General features: G+C 49.0%; 2 protein-coding genes across 5 annotated transcripts in view; one reads left to right on the plus strand and one right to left on the minus strand.

Moving 5' to 3' along the window:
* Positions 1-8,102, minus strand: part of LOC123752625 (protein O-linked-mannose beta-1,2-N-acetylglucosaminyltransferase 1) — a 140,671-nt gene extending 132,569 nt beyond the window's left edge. Inside the window, exons 1-2 of one of the 3 annotated variants that reach the window (XM_069327000.1) lie at positions 7,613-8,102; positions 6,293-6,408 (exon numbers count right to left, since the gene is read on the minus strand). The gene's annotated coding sequence lies outside the window, so the exon portion shown is untranslated. Of the gene's footprint in view, positions 1-6,292; positions 6,409-7,277; positions 7,512-7,612 lie in introns of those variants that run through there. The other 2 variants (XM_069326998.1, XM_069326999.1) reach the window with 2 other exon arrangements.
* LOC123757478 (uncharacterized) overlaps positions 1-24,380 on the plus strand; it is a 36,988-nt gene extending 12,608 nt beyond the window's left edge. The window contains exons 2-7 of one of the 2 annotated variants that reach the window (XM_045741141.2): positions 10,104-10,193; positions 11,284-11,331; positions 15,514-15,622; positions 15,925-16,078; positions 16,439-16,808; positions 17,216-24,380. In XM_045741141.2, coding sequence (XP_045597097.1) covers positions 10,104-10,193; positions 11,284-11,331; positions 15,514-15,622; positions 15,925-16,078; positions 16,439-16,808; positions 17,216-17,305 — 861 coding nt within the window. In that variant the 3' untranslated portion in view covers positions 17,306-24,380. The remainder of the gene's footprint in view (positions 1-10,103; positions 10,194-11,283; positions 11,332-15,513; positions 15,623-15,924; positions 16,079-16,438; positions 16,809-17,215) is intronic. The other variant, XM_045741142.2, reaches the window with a different exon arrangement.
* Positions 24,381-26,200: the final 1,820 nt, after the last annotated feature.

Here is a 26,200-nt window from a genome sequence, read left to right on the forward strand (position 1 = left end):
TGACAACTTCTGGCTCTTGATGCAGGGAACTGTATTCCTTATGGCGCTATAAGAGGGGTTCACCCACACTATGACAGGGGTTCACCCACACTATGACAGGGGTTCACCCACACTATGACAGGGGTTCACCCACACTATGACAGGGGTTCACCCACACTATGACAGGGGTTCACCCACACTATGACAGGGGTTCAGCCACACTATAACAGGGGCTCAGCCACACTATGACAGGGGCTCAGCCACACTATGACAGGGGCTCAGCCACACTATGACAGGGGCTCAGCCACACTATGACAGGGGCTCAGCCACACTATGACAGGGGTTCAGCCACACTATGACAGGGGTTCAGCCACACTATGACAGGGGTTCAGCCACACTATGACAGGGGTTCAGCCACACTATGACAGGGGTTCACCCACACCGACAGGGGGTTCAGCCACACTATGACAGGGGTTCAGCCACACCGACAGGGGGTTCAGCCACACTATGACAGGGGGTTCAACCACACCGACAGGGGGTTCAACCACACTATGACAGGGGGTTCAACCACACTATGACAGGGGGTTCAACCACACTATGACAGGGGGTTCAACCACACTATGACAGGGGGTTCAACCACACTATGACAGGGGGTTCAACCACACTATGACAGGGGGTTCAACCACACCGACAGGGGGTTCAGCCACACCGACAGGGGTTCAGCCACACTATGACAGGGGTTCAGCCACACTATGACAGGGGTTCAGCCACACTATGACAGGGGTTCAGCCACACTATGACAGGGGTTCAGCCACACCGACAGGGGGTTCAGCCACACTATGACAGGGGTTCAGCTACATTAACTGAGCCAGGTGGGTCGTGTGGAGGGGGCCACAAGCACGGGGCCGAGATGGTACCTTATGCAGGATACCACACCAGGAAGAGAGGGCAGTAAGGCTATAAATGCCTCTCGGGTCGATACCAAGAACCACTTCACCAACAAGGTGCGCCACTCTCACCTTGATTACCTCAGCCTTCCACACTTGCTTATACAATGGTGCTGTTAGTTCACAGTTTGAACAGTCAAGGATATCATGGTCATCCCACTGAACAATGGTTTAAAAGCAAATAATACTATTTTGGGATAAAATTCACTAACATACGGGACTAAGAGGAGGTGGCCGCGGGCGAGAATCAGTAATAGCGAAACTTCGTCTTGTATACAAATACCCACTGAGATTTGGGATGGAAACAACAGTTGAGCAGCGGAGTTGCAGAATCTGTGATGAGAGTGACGGACACCGCCTTGACCACTACCTGAGAGAATGTGAACATCTAAGAGTCATTAGAAATATCTATAGAATAATAAACCCCACATTGTTTGAGTTAGGAAAACACTGTCAAATATAGATACTGTTCTCAAAAAGATTCCCCCATTTTGCACCCACAAGATAACGTAAGATTTTAAGGGTTGACAAATGTTAATCTTCTTGTTTGAGGAGCTGTTCACTTGAGACAGTTAAGCAAGTCCCAGCTGTGTCTGGGTACAAGTGACAGGATGAACAACCCAGCGGGTTTTCTTCCTATTGGGGAGTGTTGTACATGCTGCTATAGCGGTATGTCCACTCACAGGATGAGTGGCGCTGCCCAATACTGTCACTATGGCGATGTGTCCACTCACAGGATGAGTGGCGCTGCCCAATACTGTCACTATGGCGGTGTGTCCACTCACAGGATGAGTGCCGCTGCCCAATACTGTCACTATGGCGGTGTGTCCACTCACAGGATGGGTGGCGCTGCCCAATACTGTCACTATGGCGGTGTGTCCACTGACAGGATGAGTGGCGTTGCCCAATACTGTCACTATGGCGGTGTGTCCACTCACAGGATGAGTGGCGCTGCCCAATACTGTCACTATGGCGGTGTGTCCACTCACAGGATGAGTGGCGCTGCCCAATACACTCGTCCCTCGGGGCAAAATTAATACATACACCCACCCATCCATATTCATTCTCTCATTCTCTCTCTCTAACACCACCCCCACCCCAGTACGGGGTCCCGGTAGTACAGTCGGATTCGTTCTCGACTCACAATCAGGAATTCCAGGTTCAAATCACGGGCGAGACAGAAATAGCAGCGCATAATGCAACCATTTATCACATAATGCCCTTGATCACCTAGCAATAAAGTACCCACAAGTCAGCTTGTTGTGGGGTTGTATCCTGTGATGGAGTTACTTCCATATAAGGCACACGTGCATAGTGTGAGGCTGGGGGTGGGATGTGTGGGAGGCTGGGGGGATGTGTGGAAGCTGGGGGGATGTGTGGAAGCTGGGGGGATGTGTGGGAGCTGGGGGGGATGTGTGGGAGCTGGGGGGGATGTGTGGGAGCTGGGGGGGATGTGTGGGAGCTGGGGGGGATGTGTGGGAGCTGGGGGGGATGTGTGGGAGCTGGGGGGGATGTGTGGGAGCTGGGGGGGATGTGTGGGAGCTGGGGGGGATGTGTGGGAGCTGGGGGGGATGTGTGGGAGCTGGGGGGGATGTGTGGGAGCTGGGGGGGATGTGTGGGAGCTGGGGGGGATGTGTGGGAGCTGGGGGGGATGTGTGGGAGCTGGGGGGGATGTGTGGGAGCTGGGGGGGATGTGTGGGAGCTGGGGGGGATGTGTGGGAGCTGGGGGGGATGTGTGGGAGCTGGGGGGGATGTGTGGGAGCTGGGGGGGATGTGTGGGAGCTGGGGGGGATGTGTGGGAGCTGGGGGGATGTGTGGGAGCTGGGGGGGATGTGTGGGAGCTGGGGGGGATGTGTGGGAGCTGGGGGGCGGATGTGTGGGAGCTGGGGGGGGGATGTGTGGGAGCTGGGGGGGGATGTGTGGGAGCTGGGGGGGGATGTGTGGGAGCTGGGGGGGATGTGTGGGAGCTGGGGGGGGATGTGTGGGAGCTGGGGGGGGATGTGTGGGAGCTGGGGGGGATGTGTGGGAGCTGGGGGGGATGTGTGGGAGCTGGGGGGGATGTGTGGGAGCTGGGGGGGATGTGTGGGAGCTGGGGGGGATGTGTGGGAGCTGGGGGGGGATGTGTGGGAGCTGGGGGGGGATGTGTGGGAGCTGGGGGGGATGTGTGGGAGCTGGGGGGGATGTGTGGGAGCTGGGGGGGATGTGTGGGAGCTGGGGGGGATGTGTGGGAGCTGGGGGGGATGTGTGGGAGCTGGGGGGGATGTGTGGGAGCTGGGGGGGATGTGTGGGAGCTGGGCGGGATGTGTGGGAGCTGGGGGGGATGTGTGGGAGCTGGGGGGGATGTGTGGGAGCTGGGGGGGATGTGTGGGAGCTGGGGGGGATGTGTTGGAGCTGGGGGGGATGTGTGGGAGCTGGGGGGGATGTGTGGGAGCTGGGGGGGATGTGTGGGAGCTGGGGGGGATGTGTGGGAGCTGGGGGGATGTGTGGGAGCTGGGGGGGATGTGTGGGAGCTGGGGGGGATGTGTGGGAGCTGGGGGGGATGTGTGGGAGCTGGGGGGGATGTGTGGGAGCTGGGGGGGATGTGTGGGAGCTGGGGGGGATGTGTGGGAGCTGGGGGGGATGTGTGGGAGCTGGGGGGGATGTGTGGGAGCTGGGGGGGATGTGTGGGAGCTGGGGGGGATGTGTGGGAGCTGGGGGGGATGTGTGGGAGCTGGGGGGGATGTGTGGGAGCTGGGGGGGATGTGTGGGAGCTGGGGGGGATGTGTGGGAGCTGGGGGGGATGTGTGGGAGCTGGGGGGGATGTGTGGGAGCTGGGGGGGATGTGTGGGAGCTGGGGGGGATGTGTGGGAGCTGGGGGGGATGTGTGGGAGCTGGGGGGGATGTGTGGGAGCTGGGGGGGATGTGTGGGAGCTGGGGGGATGTGTGGGAGCTGGGGGGGATGTGTGGGAGCTGGGGGGGATGTGTGGGAGCTGGGGGGGATGTGTGGGAGCTGGGGGGGATGTGTGGGAGCTGGGGGGGATGTGTGGGAGCTGGGGGGGATGTGTGGGAGCTGGGGGGGATGTGTGGGAGCTGGGGGGGATGTGTGGGAGCTGGGGGGGATGTGTGGGAGCTGGGGGGGATGTGTGGGAGCTGGGGGGGATGTGTGGGAGCTGGGGGGGATGTGTGGGAGCTGGGGGGGATGTGTGGGAGCTGGGGGGGATGTGTGGGAGCTGGGGGGATGTGTGGGAGCTGGGGGGGATGTGTGGGAGCTGGGGGGATGTGTGGGAGCTGGGGGGGATGTGTGGGAGCTGGGGGGGATGTGTGGGAGCTGGGGGGGATGTGTGGGAGCTGGGGGGGATGTGTGGGAGCTGGGGGGGATGTGTGGGAGCTGGGGGGGATGTGTGGGAGCTGGGGGGATGTGTGGGAGCTGGGGGGGATGTGTGGGAGCTGGGGGGATGTGTGGGAGCTGGGGGGATGTGTGGGAGCTGGGGGGGATGTGTGGGAGCTGGGGGGGATGTGTGGGAGCTGGGGGGGATGTGTGGGAGCTAGGGGGGATGTGTGGGAGCTAGGGGGGATGTGTGGGAGCTGGGGGGGATGTGTGGGAGCTGGGGGGGATGTGTGGGAGCTGGGGGGGATGTGTGGGAGCTGGGGGGATGTGTGGGAGCTGGGGGGATGTGTGGGAGCTGGGGGGGATGTGTGGGAGCTGGGGGGGATGTGTGGGAGCTGGGGGGGATGTGTGGGAGCTGGGGGGATGTGTGGGAGCTGGGGGGGATGTGTGGGAGCTGGGGGGATGTGTGGGAGCTGGGGGGGATGTGTGGGAGCTGGGGGGGATGTGTGGGAGCTGGGGGGATGTGTGGGAGCTGGGGGGGATGTGTGGGAGCTGGGGGGGATGTGTGGGAGCTGGGGGGGATGTGTGGGAGCTGGGGGGGATGTGTGGGAGCTGGGGGGGATGTGTGGGAGCTGGGGGGGATGTGTGGGAGCTGGGGGGGATGTGTGGGAGCTGGGGGGGATGTGTGGGAGCTGGGGGGGATGTGTGGGAGCTGGGGGGGATGTGTGGGAGCTGGGGGGGATGTGTGGGAGCTGGGGGGGATGTGTGGGAGCTGGGGGGAATGTGTGGGAGCTGGGGGGATGTGTGGGAGCTGGCGGGGATGTGTGGGAGCTGGGGGGAATGTGTGGGAGCTGGGGGGATGTGTGGGAGCTGGCGGGGATGTGTGGGAGCTGGGGGGGATGTGTGGGAGCTGGCGGGGATGTGTGGGAGCTGGGGGGGATGTGTGGGAGCTGGGGGGATGTGTGGAAGCTGGGGGGGATGTGTGGAAGCTGGGGGGGATGTGTGGAAGCTGGGGGGGATGTGTGGAAGCTGGGGGGGATGTGTGGAAGCTGGGGGGGATGTGTGGAAGCTGGGGGGGATGTGTGGAAGCTGGGGGGGGATGTGTGGAAGCTGGGGGGATGTGTGGGGCTGGGGGGGTGGATGTGTGGGGCTGGGGGGTGGATGTGTGGGGCTGGGGGGCGGATGTGTGGGGCTGGGGGGCGGATGTGTGGGGGCTGAAGAAATTTATTACTTGGCCATGTGTGATGCCGTTACGTAGTGGAACACTACCTTTCCCTCTTTCAGAAGCCACCCACTCTCCCACCGGCTCCCCCATTCCCTTTAGCCCTCTCCCATCGGCCTCATGTCCCACTAGCCCTCCTCTCCTTTCGACCCCTCCCCCACCTGCCAATGTGTGACACACACACACCGGTACAAGAGGAGTGAGGGGGGGTGGTGAGTGAGGGCCGGGTGTCCAGCCCCCCCCCCCCCCCCAACAGGTAAGTCCACCTACTAACGCTGCCTTAAACAACAGGCTGTGCATACATAAAATCATATTTGTGAACACACTACTTCACAAATGTTTATACAAGGCGATACACTTTGAAATCACAATGGAAGAGAGAAAAATAATCGCAAACCAAAAGGGTGATTTGATCACCTCAAATCTCAAGGTAGAAAGTTAGCTTTTGTTGTGGCTGTTAAAGAGATCATTCGTTGCTCAGGTGCACACTTTAACGTCACTGCTGCATTATATTTACCAAAGTTGACAACCTTCAAAATCTTTTTCCTGGCAATTAATTCTCCCAAAGTTTAAGATTGTTTCGCTTGACTTAACACTCCTGAGCAGTCCATGTTGGGCACTTAGTGCGGCCGCGGTACCAAACTATCTCGGCTGGTCGTATTGTGAATGATCTTTCGCATGTAAGCCATCTTACATATGAACACACTAAGTTTTGCTGATTAAATTATTCGAAAGTATATGTTGTTCACTTGGCAGCCTAAATATTTTCACACACAAAACACATAATGGCAAGGCCGGACTTATGAAGCAGTTACACAAGATGTTGGGAAACTTTACCTTTTCCTCTGGTGTTTGGAGGTCACCAGGTGACCAACAAGGGCCAGGACGCAGGTCTCCTCGACCACATCTTGCCACTACTCGCCTTACGTTGTAAACTTTCCTCAACTACACAACTGGAAATAAAAATACTTTGGTTGGCAGATGCCGACATGCAAATAATATATGCCTTGTCTATGGCTAATTAGGCATGTATTTTATGACTTACATTACGTGGATATTTAGACTTAAACCATAAGCACGGTTACTAAAAGCTAGGCTCAAACACAATTAAAATAAAACATTGTTATAATAATTTTTGTCTGATTCCGTTTCATATTTACAAATATTACTGTAGAATCATTATGATGTTATCATAGGAAAGGCCAGACAACTCTGTTGCTGTGTTGGGAAAATCTATAATTTATAGTTCCTAACAATTAACAATGACGTTTTTATTTTTACCACCCAAAAATTCTATTTTCATAAAAATAGTAATAAGACAAATACAAATGTAAAGTCTGCCGATTCGTGTATTGTGGGAATATTTTTCCACTGATTAAATCGTCGACCCGCGGCCTGGTCGACGACCGGGCCGCGGGGACGCTAAGCCCCGGAAGCACCTCAAGGTAACCCGATGATCACTAACACTGAAACTCAACAGTCTAAAAGTTGGAGTTCTGAGATTGTAATTTTCCCGCTAAAACTGCACCGTCAGACATTCTCAACAATATCCATTGTAATTATATAAGTAACTTTGCATATATTTTTCAATTACTTGTATTTAATCTCATTATGTTTTGTTTTCACATAAAACAATATCAAACAATATACTCGTTGGCAACACCATTATTGCAATATTTTCTTGCCAATAAAAAATCAAAATAAAATACTTAAAAGTTGACCGATTTCTTTCAAATAAAGCTCAAAATGTAGTTAAGAGTCTATGCTTTAAAATGGCATATATAAAATGAACAAGTAAACTAAACTGACACAAAATCCTTACACTAAGAGAAGCCAAGGCATTGCTGGAGTCAATGTCTTTTTCCATACCAAAATTATTAATTATACACCGCGAGAGCCAGGGCGCCACCGCGAGGGCTGGAGTGCCAGGCCTGGAGCGCCTCCGCTAGGGGCCAGGGCACCACAGTTAGGTTCTGGGCAGCACCCCTAGAGCCGGGGTCCACAGGAGCGCCCTGTGGACCCCGGACCTGTGGGTAGCCTTGAGTACCGCCGCCCTCCCCTAACCTGCTAACATTACCCAGAAATATACAATTTTGGAGATCATAATAGCATACGAGACTTGCACTGGCCATGTCTACCTCATATGTAAAAACTTACCTGTTGATGAGAGGGGCTACCACGCCGGGATTCCATTCGCGCGTGACGCCTGCTTTTGCCCTCCTTGTTACCGGTCGCCATTACACTCTGTCCAGGCGCAGACTGCTGCGCAGACAGTATCCGAAACGTTCCCCAGAGACAACCCAAGAACGTCACACATCAAGTACACTGTCTATATAAAAACAAAATCGTTAGGGTTAGATACAATAATTTAGGTTAGATTATAATACCCTAGAATAATTTGATAGGCTTGAATTATTTAGGGTACGCTAGAATAAGTTAGGGTATAGGAGCTTTTGCTTAAACAGTAGCAATGACGTAAACGTAGTAAATTTTGGCCTTTATTGAACCCTATATCAGAGAGTACCAGACTAAAGCAGTTTAAGCCAGATTTCAATTTACCATTACTTTATACAAATATTTCATTTAAGTATTTACTGTAATCATATGTCCATAAACTAGATGGATATTTATATTTGATAGTTGTTATCATTAGCCTTTTGACAGGTAGATTTAAACTGATTAATTCGAACTTTATGTTAATTTATTAGTAAATATGAACCATTTAGTTGGTCAAGTCTTTTTTTTTCTACCACAAACGTGGCCACACATTTACAATGCTAACCAGCATATATACATTTTCTTCTGTCTTCCAAAGACAGGGTTAGAGATCAGTTAAACATATAGTTCTGGGGTATATTGAACAATCAACCACAGAAGGTGATTCGGTACTTTTAAAATGCTAAGCTAACCTACATACGTAAATACATAGATACACAGATTTACGTAAGCCCTACATAAAGTGTTCGAAGTGTCATTAATGTGCATTTACAAAGGTGAAATGCAATTCTGATCAGCTTCCATATGTACTTTATACACATACATATACATACACACACACATATATACGTACATATACATATATACATGCATATATACACACACATGCATTCACGGTCAAGTATTATGCGTTGCATCCTGAGGAAGATTAGTCTAGGCGTCCAATGGGACTTGAATACTAGACTTCCCGTCTCCAACACTGGGGATCCAATAGCGCCCTCAGAAGACAACAACACAATAACAGAAGACAACAACACAATAACAGAAGACAACAACACAATAACAGAAGACAACAACACAATAATACAGAAGGGACTGCTGTATTAATACAGAAGGGACTGCTGTATTAATACAGAAGGGACTGCTGTATTAATACAGAAGGGACTGCTGTATTAATACAGAAGGGACTGCTGTATTAATACAGAAGGGACTGCTGTATTAATACAGAAGGGACTGCTGTATTAATACAGAAGACAATAACAGAAGGTCCTGTTGGTTCCACCTTGAGGAAGAGCGGACATCTGGACACCAGCTCCGCCTGGGAGCCGCTGGATCACCTTCCGTTTCGCGATTTTACACTGTGGGTTTGATGCTGCGTCTGGCAAACTTACTCAATGGTCCGGAGAGTTATGACGCCTGACGCACATATCGCCCGGCGCCACAGGAAAGTTCATCAATTTTAAACGTTTTCTGGCTGGTACTTCGGGCGGGGTGACGGTATCCGGGACGGGCTTGGCCGAGAGATGCCAGGGGTTGGTGGGTCTTGGTGGGCTCCTGGTGTGCCCTCAGTCGTGGTGGGCTCCTGGTGTGCCCTCAGACGTGGTGGGCTCCTGGTGCGCCCTCAGACGTGGTGGGCTCCTGGTGTGCCCTCAGACGTGGTGGGCTCCTGGTGTGCCCTCAGACGTGGTGGGCGGCTGGCATCTTCTCTGCCGGTGATCACTGGAAGACATTTGTGCTTTAGGGTGGGGTCGAGTTATTACCTTGCTACCCAGTGTTGTGTGTGTGGGGCGGGGCCGGTGCTTGCCTCCCTGGGGGTCTCCTGGGGATCCCCAGTCGTCGAGGGCGCATTTGTTTCCGCCAATAGGCGACGTTAATTTAGCCTTTAAGCCGTTCTTGTTCATTTAGCTTTTAGGTCGAAAAATTTGGTCGTTCCCGCTCGTCCGGTGAAGTACGGAGTCTTTGATCAAAGTGGAAATGAAGGGCAAATCTTCCTCGTGTGATTACCTCAAACACGACAGGTGTCCAGGCAGATGTCGTCGCCCACTGGTCGTTATGATGGCGTGGACCTGATCAACTGAGCAGCTACAGTATTGGGGCCAGATTCACCAAGCAGTTACGCAAGCACTAACGGGCCTGTACATCTTTTGTCAATCTTTGGCGGCTTTGTTTACAAGTATTAAAAAGTTAATGAGCTCCGAAGCACTAGGAGGCTGTTCATAACAATAACAACAGTAGATTGAGAAGTTTTTATGCTTGTAAACTGTTTAATAAATATAACCAAAGCCGTCAAAGACTGAGGAAAGAGGTACACGTTCGTAAGTACCGTCAATTAACCGGTATATGAGGATGAGAGTGGACGAGGGCTTGTTGGCCTACATGTGCATCCTGGTGACCGGAAATTAATTGTTTATTGTGTGTGTCTCTCCTGCAGTTACCTAACGGGAAGAACGCGTGGGGCGGCCGTGTTGGTGTCCAGAAGCAAGCCTCAGACGCCCAGAAAAGATGGGTCACCAAGAACAAGGTAAATCCCTTCATCTCTCTCTCTCTCTCTCTCTCTCTCTCTCTCTCTCTCTCTCTCTCTCTCTCTCTCTCTCTCTCTCTCTCTCTCTCTCTCACCTGTATATAGGTAATGCCACAATGAACCGAAACGGACTTAGCAGTTAGAAGCACGTAGTGTCCATCGTCAGTGTTGTACATATTATCTTTATATGTTATGTAAGTTGTTCAAGTTAGCTTTAAATGTTGTGCAAGTTAGCTTTAAATGTTGTGCAAGTTAGCTTTAAATGTTGTGCAAGTTAGCTTTAAATGTTGTGCAAGTTAGCTTAAGTGTCGTAAAGTTAGTTGTACAAGTTAGCTATAAGTTTTATAAAGGTTAGTTGTAAAACTTTACTTTGAGTGCTGTTAACAAAAATTTAATGTGTTCTTTAAATGTTCTTTTATAATTTATAAAATATATTCCATTGTTTTTACCAATTGTGTCAACAGTGTGAGCCCCTGTTGTGTCAACAGTGTGAGCCCCTGTTGTCTCAACAGTGTGAGCCCCTGTTGTGTCAACAGTGTGAGCCCCTGTTGTCTCAACAGTGTGAGCCCCTGTTGTGTCAACAGTGTGAGCCCCTGTTGTCTCAACAGTGTGAGCCCTGTTGTGTCAACAGTGTGAGCCCTGTTGTGTCAACAGTGTGAGCCCCTGTTGTGTCAACAGTGTGAGCCCTGTTGTGTCAACAGTGTGAGCCCCTGTTGTGTCAACAGTGTGAGCCCTGTTGTCTCAACAGTGTGAGCCCTGTTGTGTCAACAGTGTAAGCCCCCCCCCTCTCTCCCTCATCGTCCTCTCTTACCTTATCAGTATTCATGAACACCTGTGTTGGACATACCGAGGAGTTACACCAACACCTGTCCTCCTCCATCCTGGCCATGACCTCCCAACACCTGTCCTCCTCCATCCTGGCCATGACCTCCCAACACCTGTCCTCCTCCATCCTGGCCATGACCTCCCAACACCTGTCCTCCTCCATCCTGGCCATGACCTCCCAACACCTGTCCTCCTCCATCCTGGCCATGACCTCCCGACACCTGTCTTCCCTCGACTTTCATCTGTCATTTACTCTCAATTTTAGGATGAGAGCGGAGACGGTGAGACTCGAGACGACACCAATAATGGCCAAGTGAGTTGACCAGGATGGCCATGTGGCCCCTTTATCACGGCCATGTGGCCCTCTTTATCATGGCCTTGTGGCCTCTTTATCATGGCCTTGTGGCCTCTTTATCATGGCCTTGTGGCCTCTTTATCACGGCCTTGTGGCTTCTATATCATGGTCTTGTGGCCTCTTTATCACGGCCTTGTGGCCCTCTTTATCATGGCCTTGTGGCCTCTTTACCATGGTCTTGTGGCCTCTTTATCATGGCCTTGTGGCCTCTTTATCACGGCCTTGTGGCTTCTATATCATGGTCTTGTGGCCTCTTTATCACGGCCTTGTGGCCCCTTTATCACGGCCATGTGGCCTCTTTATCATGGCCTTGTGGCCCTCTTTATCATGGCCATGTGGACACTTTACCATGGCCTTGTGGCCTCTTTATCATGGCCTTGTGGCCCTCTTTATCATGGCCATGTGGACACTTTACCATGGCCTTGTGGCCTCTTTATCATGGCCATGTGGCACTCTTTATCATGACCTTGTGGCCCCTTTAAAATGGCCATGTGGCCTCTTTATCATGGCCATGTGGCCTCTTTACCATGGCCATGTGGCACTCTTTATCATGACCATGTGGACCCTTTACCGTGGCCATGTGGCCCCTTTATCATGGCCATGTGGCCCCTTTATCATGGCCATGTGGTCCCTTTACCATGGCCATGTGGCCTCTTTATCATGGCCATGTGGCCCCTTTACCATGGCCATGTGGCCCCTTTATCATGACCATGTGGCCCCTTTACCATGGCCATGTGGCCCCATTATCACGGCCATGTGGCCCCTTTACCATGGCCATGTGGCCCCTTTATCACGGCCATGTGGCCCCTTTACCATGGCCATGTGGCCCCTTTACCATGGCCATGTGGCCCCTTTATCACGGCCATGTGGCCCCATTATCACGGCCATGTGGCCCCTTTACCATGGCCATGTGGCCCCTTTATCACGGCCATGTGGCCTCTTTATCACGGCCATATGGCCTCTTTATCACGGCCATGTAGCCCCTTTATCACTGCCATGTGGCCCCTTTATCACGGCCATGTGGCCCCTTTATCACGGCCATGTGGCCTCTTTATCACGGCCATGTGGCCTCTTTATCACGGCCATGTAGCCCCTTTATCACTGCCATGTGGCCCCTTTATCACGGCCATGTGGCCCCTTTATCACGGCCATGTGGCCCCTGTATCACGGCCATGTGGCCCCTTTATCACTGCCATGTGGCCCCTTTATCACGGTCATGTGGCCCCCTTTATCACGGCCATGTGGCCCCTTTATCATAGCCATTTGTCCAAATCTTCAGTTATTTACCAATATTATGAAGTCTGTCTCGGGGGTGATTTATGTTGTGCATGCGTTGGTGTGCGTCACGCACTGCTGTTTGCTTGTGCGTTGGTGTGCGTCACGCACTGCTGTTTGCTTGTGCGTTGGTGTGCGTCACGCACTGCTGTTTGCTTGTGCGTTGGTGTGCGTCACGCACTGCTGTTTGCTTGTGCGTTGGTGTACGTCATGCACTGCTGCTTGCTTGTGCGTTGGTGTGCGTCACGCACTGCTGTTTGCTTGTGCGTTGGTGTGCGTCACGCACTGCTGTTTGCATGTGTGTATTTACTATTTGTATTTAATATTTGTGTCTGTAGAATCGAGCTATTAGCTCTTGGACCCCGCCTTTCTAACCAATCCATTTTTCCTCTATTATATCTATTACATATATTTATCTCTAACACACACACACAGACGGGTACTAACAGTGTGGTGGTACAGTAGACGGGTACTAACAGTGTGGTGGTGCAGTAGACGGACACTAACAGTGTGGTGGTGCAGTAGACGGACACTAACAGTGTGGTGGTGCAGTAGACGGGTACTAACAGTGTGGTGGTGCAGTAGACGGGTACTAACAGTGTGGTGGTACAGTAGACGGGTACTAACAGTGTGGTGGTGCAGTAGACGGACACTAACAGTGTGGTGGTGCAGTAGACGGACACTAACAGTGTGGTGGTGCAGTAGACGGGTACTAACAGTGTGGTGGTGCAGTAGACGGGTACTAACAGTGTGGTGGTACAGTAGACGGACACTAACAGTGTGGTGGTGCAGTAGACGGGTACTAACAGTGTGGTGGTACAGTAGACGGACACTAACAGTGTGGTGGTACAGTAGACGGACACTAACAGTGTGGTGGTGCAGTAGACGGGTACTAACAGTGTGGTGGTGCAGTAGACGGACACTAACAGTGTGGTGGTGCAGTAGACGGACACTAACAGTGTGGTGGTGCAGTAGACGGACACTAACAGTGTGGTGGTGCAGTAGACGGACACTAACAGTGTGGTGGTGCAGTAGACGGGTACTAACAGTGTGGTGGTGCAGTAGACGGACACTAACAGTGTGGTGGTGCAGTAGACGGGTACTAACAGTGTGGTGGTACAGTAGACGGGTACTAACAGTGTGGTGGTGCAGTAGACGGACACTAACAGTGTGGTGGTACAGTAGACGGGTACTAACAGTGTGGTGGTGCAGTAGACGGGCACTAACAGTGTGGTGGTACAGTAGACGGGTACTAACAGTGTGGTGGTGCAGTAGACGGGCACTAACAGTGTGGTGGTGCAGTAGACGGACACTAACAGTGTGGTGGTGCAGTAGACGGGCACTAACAGTGTGGTGGTGCAGTAGACGGGTACTAACAGTGTGGTGGTACAGTAGACGGGTACTAACAGTGTGGTGGTGCAGTAGACGGACACTAACAGTGTGGTGGTGCAGTAGACGGGTACTAACAGTGTGGTGGTACAGTAGACGGACACTAACAGTGTGGTGGTACAGTAGACGGGTACTAACAGTGTGGTGGTACAGTAGACGGGTACTAACAGTGTGGTGGTGCAGTAGACGGGTACTAACAGTGTGGTGGTACAGTAGACGGGTACTAACAGTGTGGTGGTGCAGTAGACGGGTACTAACAGTGTGGTGGTACAGTAGACGGACACTAACAGTGTGGTGGTGCAGTAGACGGGTACTAACAGTGTGGTGGTACAGTAGACGGACACTAACAGTGTGGTGGTGCAGTAGACGGGTACTAACAGTGTGGTGGTACAGTAGACGGACACTAACAGTGTGGTGGTACAGTAGACGGACACTAACAGTGTGGTGGTACAGTAGACGGACACTAACAGTGTGGTGGTGCAGTAGACGGGTACTAACAGTGTGGTGGTGCAGTAGACGGGTACTAACAGTGTGGTGGTGCAGTAGACGGACACTAACAGTGTGGTGGTGCAGTAGACGGGTACTAACAGTGTGGTGGTGCAGTAGACGGACACTAACAGTGTGGTGGTGCAGTAGACGGGTACTAACAGTGTGGTGGTACAGTAGACGGACACTAACAGTGTGGTGGTACAGTAGACGGGTACTAACAGTGTGGTGGTACAGTAGACGGACACTAACAGTGTGGTGGTACAGTAGACGGACACTAACAGTGTGGTGGTACAGTAGAGGGGTACTAACAGTGTGGTGGTACAGTAGACGGACACTAACAGTGTGGTGGTACAGTAGACGGGTACTAACAGTGTGGTGGTACAGTAGACGGACACTAACAGTGTGGTGGTACAGTAGACGGGTACTAACAGTGTGGTGGTACAGTAGACGGACACTAACAGTGTGGTGGTGCAGTAGACGGGCACTAACAGTGTGGTGGTACAGTAGACGGGTACTAACAGTGTGGTGGTGCAGTAGACGGACACTAACAGTGTGGTGGTGCAGTAGACGGACACTAACAGTGTGGTGGTGCAGTAGACGGGTACTAACAGTGTGGTGGTGCAGTAGACGGACACTAACAGTGTGGTGGTGCAGTAGACGGGTACTAACAGTGTGGTGGTACAGTAGACGGACACTAACAGTGTGGTGGTACAGTAGACGGGTACTAACAGTGTGGTGGTACAGTAGACGGACACTAACAGTGTGGTGGTACAGTAGACGGACACTAACAGTGTGGTGGTACAGTAGACGGACACTAACAGTGTGGTGGTACAGTAGACGGACACTAACAGTGTGGTGGTACAGTAGACGGACACTAACAGTGTGGTGGTACAGTAGACGGACACTAACAGTGTGGTGGTACAGTAGACGGACACTAACAGTGTGGTGGTACAGTAGACGGACACTAACAGTGTGGTGGTCCACCAGGTGGGCGACGCCTCAGGGGGCAGCTTGGAGAAGAGGCCAGATGGCAGGTACCGGCAGACTGGAGTGGTCAACATTGTACTCTACGTGGGCTTGGGACTCATCTCTCTCGGTGAGTACATAACTCACTCTCAAATGTATAATGTCATATGTGTGTCTTCCATTAGTGAATGGTCGCAGTTGTATCGTAAAATACTTAATATCTCTATTGTGTAAGAAGCGAACATTATTATACATCTGGTGCAGGAAGCTCGCGACACCTCTATCATTTGTTGGTTAATTATTGAGAGAGAAGAGGGTTAATGTTTATAGGAAGGGAAGGGTTAATGTTTATAGGAAGGGAAGGGTTAATGTTTATAGGAAGGGAAGGGAAGGGTTAAAGGTACAGGTAATAAAAGCACTTACCTTCGGCAGGCCTCATCATTACCTTTGTGGGTATGGGGGAACACGGCTTCAAGTCCCCCGAGCTGAGACTCATAGGTCCAAGTCTCATTGGCTGCGGCTTCCTCTTTTGTCTCCTCCGGCTCTTCTTCTGCTCGACCCCCGCCTGCTGCGCCTTCTGCTGCAGGTGAGTCTTTGTGTGGTGGTGGTGGTGGTCCCTGTGTGGTGGTGGTGGTGGTCCCTGTGTGGTGGTGGTGGTCCCTGTGTGGTGGTGGTGGTGGTGGTGGTGGTGGTCCCTGTGTGGTGGCGGTGGTCCATGTGTGGTGGTGGTGGTGGCCCCTGTGTTGTGGTGGTGGTGGTCCCTGTGTAATGGTGGAACTGGTGGTGGTGGGTGGGGGGGTACAGAGTCACAGATCACAAAACAAGGGAAGCTTTAGCGTGCTAACCTCAGTGACAACATTTACCTTATGATGCCAACTTCTCCAGACATCACAACACCTAGTCTGTAGAACATCGTACATAATAAACAAATTTCGTTAATTGACAGAAAGAGCGAACCGTTGGACGAGAAGGCTCTGCTGTCCCCGTCCCGTGAAACTCTAGCAGAGGACTCGTCGGAGGGACAGCAGCAGCCGCAGCCGCAGCATAGACTGCTACACCCGCTGGAGAAGCCCAAGCAGAGGCACCAGCAGGAGGAGGAGGTCCACCACGCCACAAGAATCACCTCCATGCCTGCGGCTCCGGAGGTCCAATCCTCCATACCCAATTTTATCGAGGATGAGGGAGACGAAGACGCAGAATTGGGCCTCGAGGTGGAGTACATGGACGAGATCAGCGAGGACCTGTCTCCTGGTCACAGACTGGCTCCTACGGTACACAACTCCAGACCTGCCTCCTCCCACAGCCATACCTCAACGGTGAGTGGTGCTGCCTCAGGGGTACAACCTAACCTTCCACCTCACATCTTTTAACACACTAATACCAACTCATGAGACCCACATTGCGAGTACCAACACTCTTCAACACCCTATTTTTGGTGCCTTAGTACACCTGGAACCCCCACGTCAGTGCCTCAGCACACTGGAACCCCCCCCCCCCTTCCACATTAGTATCTACACACAATGGAACTACACACTAGTTCCTCAGCACACTTGTGTCGCCTCAGTTTTCATGAACCCTTTTTTGACTCTCAGCGTGCTGTAAATTCGTGACGTCTTGCATTAAATTACATATAATTGTTTCCCAGAGAAGGACACTTCGTTCTGTGATCAAGGTAAATAACAACGGCAGAAAAATAATTCAATAACATTTGTTTTCTTTACAGTCGTCTAAATTAGCTGACGTCCACGGGATCACGAGACAAAATAGTGAGATCGTGTTGGACCCGTCAGCACTGGAGAGAAGTGGAGACTGAGAGACGGTGGGAGCACCAACACAGCAGCAACAATACGTCTATCCTCAAGCTCTTGTTATTGCTCTTCACGGACACCCCTGACCCTCTATGGATATGGCCCGAGGACTGCTCCATTGGGGGTCAACAGGAAGTGGCATGACATATTGTGAGGAAGCGAGAATTATGTGATAAAACTGGGGGCGCCATCTGCTGTGGCCCTGGTGCTTCTCTTCTGGTACCTGGGAATACTTGTTGCTGTGGTCCTGGTGTCTCCTCCTGGTGCCTGGGAATACTTCTTGCTGTTACCCTGGTGTCTCCTCCTGGTGCCTGGGAACACTTCCTGCTTTGGTCCTTGTATCTTCTCCTGATGCCTAGGAACACTTCCTGCTGTGGCCCTGGTATCCTCCTCCTGGTGCTTGGCCGCCCTCTCAATAAACAATTTGTTGCGTGCCTTGAATAAACCAGTCAGAGAGCGGTGCCCGCGCATGACAATGAAACGCGGCTGATGCCCCTTCAACTCGAGGCCTCAGTTTGAACCCGGCAGCGAGTGAGTCACAATATAGGCACAGAGACAGACGCTTCGATACAAGTAATTGTACTCACTAGACTAACAATCCTTATAAAAAAAAGTATAGAGGAACAGGGAAGCCTAAACATATACATCGAAACCTCTTCACACGCCAGTATAAGCAACACTGGTGGCAGTGGTGGGGTGTGGACTTTGCACAACCACCGCCAGCAGGGTGACGAAGGCGAGACTGACAGAAGTGACGGCATGGACTCAGCCTATATCGCCTCAGCAACTCTCACACTCACACGTAGCAGCCACTTTTTCTCGCGTATCAGTTTTCAAGCCAAACTTATGTTAATAACCCATGATTCTTGATTGCATTTTTCTACCTTAACATTGAAAATCATAACATGCAAGCTGCTGTACTCTTAAATACAGTCATAAAGTCAACATCTAGTGAAACTTAGGACAAATCAATATTAATTTTATTATATTACCAAATAAACTCAGGTCTGAACTTGGACTGAAGGCAGAACTTGAATTAAGAAATCCATAAAAATTAAGTGTTTTTTTTAGTTTACTTATGTAAAACAAAATATAGATATTGACGAAAATTATAAAATTAATCAAAAAATCTAAATCGAACTCATGATGTCACTACAAAAATATTCTCTAAGTCACTAGTGTCAAAATTATTGTTTTATTGTTCAAACTATGCCAAGTGCTGAACAATGTGCCTCTTCACGTATTGTTAATTTGTTATGACAAATAATTGCCTAATATATCATTCACTCACAACGAAATATTATACATTACTGAATTGAATGTTAATGGTCCTGTTGACACGTGCTCCTGTACACCACTGGTCCTGTTGACACGTGTTAACAGCTGTTGTGGTTGTAGCTCTCTTGGTAGCGGAAAGGAACGGAGTACCAAACGCCTGTGGCTTTTTCTTCCGTTTTATTACAAAGTTATAAATACTTTGTGCTGGAGCAGGAGCTAGCTGTATAGTGTGTGTGTGCAGGACGGAGGCTCAAGATGGTCTGAAGTTGGTTTCGTGTGATGCTTCATCTGCAGTTCTGCTGATTCCGGTGTTGACTATGTAGTCGATATATGCAGTTGAGATGAGGGTATTAATGGTCACCACATGTGTGTGTGTGTCCAGTGTGCGTCCAACACATGTGTTTGTGTACACAGTTGGTCCTGTTGACACCTGGGGTTGTGCATAATATAGTACTGTTGACATCTGGGCTCACTCACACAGCTAGTCCTGTTGACATCTTGATTGATTCAGTGCAGTCGGCTCGCAGCCGAAAGATCCCGAGTTCACTTCCTGCAACAGGACAGAAACGTTTGGGCACCGTTTCCTATCACCTGATGTCTTTGTCCACCTAGTAGCAAATAAGTACCCGGGAGTCAGGCAACTGTTGTGGGTTGCATCCTGGAAAAAGACAGTAGTTGGCCTAGATGGACCTGGATAAGCCCAAGTGGAATATCCAGTTGATGCCACCTCACTGGCTTGACCGCAATTGATGGCGGTGTGGTGGAGACCGTGGGCGTCCTCGCGGGCCAACCCTTCATCCTCCCGAAGGAGCCACAGACGAGGATGGAATGAGTATTTTAATATTATTAATGTGTTAATTGAGAGGGGAAGCAGGCCTCTGACACTGGTCAGAGCTGACTGTGTGTCCCGGGGCTGGAGGGCCACCAGCCTGTCTCACGCCTTCATTCTCAGCCCACGTTTAAAGAGCACAACATATTATATTATTACATATTTCATAGAAAATGAGCAATACTTTTCTAAGATTTCATCTATATTTTAAGACATTTTCCCGGGTAACAGTTACAAGAAGGGTTGAACAATGTAAGTTTAGTCACGAATCAAGTACCAAGAACAGCTCCACCTTCAGAAAACAATGCAAACACACATTATTCCACGCGAGAATTTTATTAGAACGAACATTGGTCATAGAAATAAAGATGTAACAAAATCAGTTGAGAGACACATGTCCTCAGGCAGCGGCCCCGAGCCTCCTGCAGCCGTGTCCTGAGACACATGTCCTCAGGCAGCGGCCCGAGCCTCCTGCAGCCTTGTCCTGAGACACATGTCCTCAGGCAGCGGCCCCGAGCCTCCTGCAGCCGTGTCCTGAGACACATGTCCTCAGGCAGCGGCCCGAGCCTCCTGCAGCCGTGTCCTGAGACACATGTCCTCAGGCAGCGGCCCCGAGCCTCCTGCAGCCTTGTCCTGAGACACATGTCCTCAGGCAGCGGCCCCGAGCCTCCTGCAGCCGTGTCCTGAGACACATGTCCTCAGGCAGCGGCCCGAGCCTCCTGCAGCCGTGTCCTGAGACACATGTCCTCAGGCAGCGGCCCGAGCCTCCTGCAGCCGTGTCCTGAGACACATGTCCTCAGGCAGCGACCCGAGCCTCCTGCAGCCGTGTCCTGAGACATATGTCCTCAGGCAGCGGCCCCGAGGCTCCTGCAGCCGTGTCCTGAGACACATGTCCTCAGGCAGCGGCCCGAGCCTCCTGCAGCCGTGTCCTCGCGCCGTACACGAGGTTCATAGTTGAATCTTTTATATCATAAACCAACATTATGAACTGTAATAATCAATTCTGTTTGTATGAGAAAGATGGAATTAGAGCTAAGGCTATACTTGAACTGTGTAAAGAGTTAGCAGCTTCTATATAGATGAGTCAGTGCTGTAGTGAGGTCACTGTTGGCCGGTCCTGCCTGCTGTAGTGAGGTCACTGTAGGCCGGTCCTGCCTGCTGTAGTGAGGTCACTGTAGGCCGGTCCTGCCTACTGTAGTGAGGTCACTGTAGACAGGTCCAGCCTACAGTAGTGAGGTCACTGAAGACAGGTCCTGCCTACTGTAGTGAGGTCACTGTAGACAGGTCCAGCCTACTGTAGTGAGGTCACTGTAGACAGGTCCAGCCTGCTGTAGTGAGGTCACTGTAGGCCGGTCCAGCCTGCTATAGTGAGGTCACTGTAGACAGGTCCAGCCTGCTGTAGTGAGGTCACTGTAGACAGGTCCAGCCTGCTGTAGTGAGGTCACTGTAGGCCGGTCCAGCCTGCTATAGTGAGGTCACTGTAGACAGGTCCAACCTGCTGTAGTGAGGTCACTGTAGACAGGTCCAGCCTGCTGTAGTGAGGTCACTGTAGACAGGTCCTGCCTACTGTAGTGAGGTCACTGTAGACAGGTCCTGCCTGCTGTAGTGAGGTCACTGTAGACAGGTCCAGCCTGCTGTAGTGAGGTCACTGTAGACAGGTCCAGCCTGCTGTAGTGAGGTCACTGTAGACAGGTCCTGCCTGCTGTAGTGAGGTCACTGTAGACAGGTCCAGCCTGCTGTAGTGAGGTCACTGTAGGCCGGTCCTGCCTACTGTAGTGAGGTCACTGTAGACAGGTCCAGCCTACTGTTGATATGTCACCTGATATTATGTGCCAAAATGTGTCAGATGTCTTGCTAACCTTCTTCGTAACTTCAGGCCCCCTTCAATGTCTTTAAGTATAGTGCAAGCCTTCGGAAAATCTTATGTAACATTATATTATATTATATTATATATATATATATATATATATATATATATATATATATATATATATATATATATATATATATATATATATATATATATATATATAATGATTTATTTCCTAGTATTACCTTACATTATGCGTGTTACAGTATTGATAAACATTACTCTTACATTACATAAGTTCCTGTGAAGGAGACATGAAGCTTTACTCATTTACGTATAACTTTGCAGTTGCGAGTATTATGGAATTGCGGACCAAGCATTCAGTGTGTAATTACCTCCCACGGGAAGCAACGAGTGTATATATATATATATATATATATATATATATATATATATATATATATATATATATATATATATATGTATTTAAGACAAATTATAGACATTGTGTTGTCACCAGGCACAGGGGGGGGGGGGAGGACGGGGACTAGTGCGCAGCACCTTTGCGCAGCAGCTGCTGCCATATCATTTTGCAACCATTTTTAATTTGTATACTGTTCTGAGATATAATATATATATATATATATATATATATATATATATATATATATATATATATATATATATATATATATATATATATGTGTGGGTGTGTGTATGTTTACGAAGGTGGGTCGCCGTTCCATAGAAAGAAACGACGTTCTCGGTCTCGGAACGGATTGACTCGGTCATTACCGTGAATTATAATTGAAATAGTTATTTAAAATTAGAAATGCTTTTGAAGACAACGGAAATCATTACTATTAAATTTAATACATTAACGTTCAATTCCTACAAATAATATAACATAAGTTGAAAGCTTTAGTTCACCTTGAACTGCCTTCAAAGGCCATACACAGTCATGGTAATCTTTTCAAAACAAATGCATAATTAGTGCTATTGTCTATTCCACTAATTATGTATTACGGTGTCCGGTCTGACGCTTGTATATATATATATATATATATATATATATATATATATATATATATATATATATATATATATATATATATATATATATATATATATATATATATATAAATTCTCACCATTATTATTACAAACATAAAGAGCAATAAAAACTTGGGTATTTGGAGGATATTCTCTTAATTTCTGAACTTTCTCTGTATAGGTATTGTGTATGGTTTTATATATTTTAGTTCCGTGTGAGGTAGGAGCAAGACAGGAGCTTGTATACTGTTTACTGTACAGTGTACCGGGGCTTGTATACTGTACAATGTACCGGGGCTTGTATACTGTACAGTGTACCGGGGCTTGTATACTGTACAGTGTACCGGCCCTTGTACGCTCTGTACACAGCAAGACAATGAAGGTTTTGGCTTGCTTCGTTCCCTGCGTCTCTCTCTTAGCTGTTTTTGTTATGCATAAATATGTATATTTCTCTCTGCTATGTATAGTTACGTTATTTATAATAATTTATTCATATGTTCTGTTATGCGTACCAAGTTATGTATCTTCATTTTATGGCTATTTATACTGCTATTCTTATTTGTATACATGTCCCATTGCTCATGTATGTTTCCTGTCCCCATGTACGTATAACTGGTGTATAATCTACCACATAGTTATATAATAGTTATTCCACCTATTATGTTAGTATTGATGAAGGAATGTCTCAGGAGAGCGATGCAGTATATTATTAATCTGTGTGACGTTAGCAGGATGACAAGACTAGAACACTCATCTCGCGGGTCTTGGACAACTTTAGCATGAGATGACTGCTAGCGTCCTGGGGACTTGTGTCAGGGTACAAGTGTGTTGGTGAGCACAAGTGTGATTGTGCGTGTGAGCACTAGTATGACAGTACAGACACTGGTATGAGTGTGATGTGAGGTACAATATGAGGGTATAAGTGTGCTGTGAGGTACTGTACGTGGGTATAAGTGTGCTGTGAGGTACAGTATGTGGGTATAAGTGTGCTGTGAGGTACAGTATGTGGGTATAAGTGTACTGTGAGGTACAGTATGTGGGTATAAGTGTGCTGTGAGGTACTATATGTGGGTATAAGTGTGCTGTGAGGTACAGTATGTGGGTATAAGTGTGCTGTGAGGTACAGTTTGTGGGTATAAGTGTGCTGTGAGGTACAGTATGTGGGTATAAGTGTGCTGTGAGGTACAGTATGTGGGTATAAGTGTGCTGTGCGGTACAGTATGAGGGTATAAGTGTGTTGTGAGGTACAGTATGTGGGTATAAGTGTGCTGTGAGGTACAGTATGAGGATATAAGTGTGCTGTGAGGTACAGTATGTGGGTATAAGTGTGCTGTGAGGTACAGTATGTGGGTATAAGTGTGCTGTGAGGTACAGTATGTGGGTATAAGTGAATAATAATTACATCCTCACACGTGTTAGTGTTAAATACTATTTTCGTGTGAATTTATTTTTCACTGCTTCGTTATTGACAATTTTTATTTTGCGTCTTTATGTAAAGTTTTCCTTCGCTTCTCTTATCTGTAGCCTATCCTATCCTCCTTATCTGTAGCCTATCCTACTTGACTGTGACGCACTTCTGACGTCACTGGTGCTGTGTTGGGCTTATGGAATATCAACCTCTGGAGGGTTATTAAGGCCTATCAACCTCTATAGGATTATTAAGGCCTATCAACCTCTGGAGGGTTATTAAGGCCTATCAACCTCTGGAGGGTTATTAAGGCCTATCAACCTCTGGAGGGTTATTAAGGCCTATCAACCTCTGGAGGGTTGTTAAAGCTACACAATGGCTTTCTGTCATAATCCAGGACTAAAGTATACTACTCAGCGTATATACACCGAGAAGCAGGTATACCTCACGTTGTATACGTCGTCTTGAGGTCATTACAGACATGACAGTATATATGTGGCTTAGATGGGCCTCCTAAACATACAAAGAAATACCCCAATACCCCCAACAGGAGTGAATATAATATTTAAATGTTTTAAAGTCTTTCTCTTGATAAAGATAACATTAACTCTTAATTGGTATGTTTTTTCTATACTCAAATATATCCTAATTTTTTATGTCAATATATATACAAAATAAATCATATCTAAAACTATCATAAAAGTGCTGTTTTATCTACCCTCTCCTCCTTATATATATATATATATATATATATATATATATATATATATATATATATATATATATATATATATATATATATATATTAGTATATTTTGGTAGCAGCCTTTCATGTAGACATATATTATTAAATATGACCGAAAAAGTAAGATTAATAATTCTAACACGAATTTTCTCAATGTTTCTTATATTTCTTTTCACTGTTGATTTTTCAGTTACCGTCAACAGCGAAAAGAAATATAAGAAACATTGAGAAAATTCGTGTTAGAATTATTAATCTTACTTTTTCCGTCATATTTAATAATATATATATATATATATATATATATATATATATATATATATATATATATATATATATATATATATATGTATATATATATATATACATATATATATATATATATATATATATATATATATATATATACATATATATATATATATATATATATATATATATATATATATATATATATATATATATATATATATATATATCCCATTGTATCACATTTATTAATATTAATATAAAGCTACAAGAAAACCTGCTATTATTGAAACAATTGTGTCAACAAAAGCCAGCCTCGGCGACTGGACACGTGCAGATGGAACATCAGATACACAGAGGAGCAGAGGATGACATCAGAGATTAGAGAGCGCAGCTGCTACAGCAAGGATGCCGGCATCCTGCTCCGTCTCTGTCTCACTCCGCTCAACACTTACGCAAACCTCTCCCTTTTGTACTCAACTAGTTGTACTCACCTGGGTGTGTTTGCGGGGTTGAGCTCTGGCTCTTTGGTCCCGCCTCTCAACCGTCAATCAACTGGTGTACAGATTCCTGAGCCTTCTGGGCTCTGTCATATTTGCATTTGAAATTGTGTATGGAGTCAGCTTTATGTAATTTGTTATGTTGTTAGAGTGTACTTGCCCCTCCGGTCACCCTCCCCTACACTGGTCACCCTCCCCTACACTGGTCACCCTCCCCTACACTGGACACCCTTCCCTACACTGGTCACCCTCCCCTACACTGGACACCCTCCCCTACACTGGTCACCCTCCCCTACACTAGTCACCCTCCCCTACACTGGACACCCTCCCCTACACTGGTCACCCTCCCCTACACTGGACACCCTCCCCTACACTGGACACCTTCCCCTACACTAGTCACCCTCCCCTACACTAGTCACCCTCCCCTACACTGGACACCCTCCCCTACACTGGTCACCCTCCCCTACACTGGTCACCCTCCCCTACACTAGTCACCCTCCCCTACACTGGACACCCTCCCCTACACTGGTCACCCTCCCCTACACTGGTCACCCTCCCCTACACTGGACACCCTCCCCTACACTGGTCACCCTCCCCTACACTGGACACCCTCCCCTACACTGGTCACCCTCCCCTACACTAGTCACCCTCCCCTACACTGGACACCCTCCCCTACACTGGTCACCCTCCCCTACACTGGACACCCTCCCCTACACTGGTCACCCTCCCCTACACTGGTCACCCTCCCCTACACTGGTCACCCTCCCCTACACTGGACACCCTCCCCTACACTGGTCACACTCCCCTACACTGGACACCCTCCCCTACACTGGTCACCCTCCCCTACACTGGTCACCCTCCCCTACACTAGTCACCCTCCCCTACACTGGACACCCTCCCCTACACTAGTCACCCTCCCCTACACTAGTCACCCTCCCCTACACGAGGTGAAGCCAAACTTATAAATGTCTATGTTTCTGCATGTAAGTTTGAAGAGATTTAGAGTGTCTTCACCCTCTTTGTTGGTTTAG

The sequence above is a fragment of the Procambarus clarkii genome, chromosome 19 (assembly GCF_040958095.1).
Source record: "Procambarus clarkii isolate CNS0578487 chromosome 19, FALCON_Pclarkii_2.0, whole genome shotgun sequence".
Lineage (NCBI taxonomy): Eukaryota > Metazoa > Arthropoda > Malacostraca > Decapoda > Cambaridae > Procambarus > Procambarus clarkii.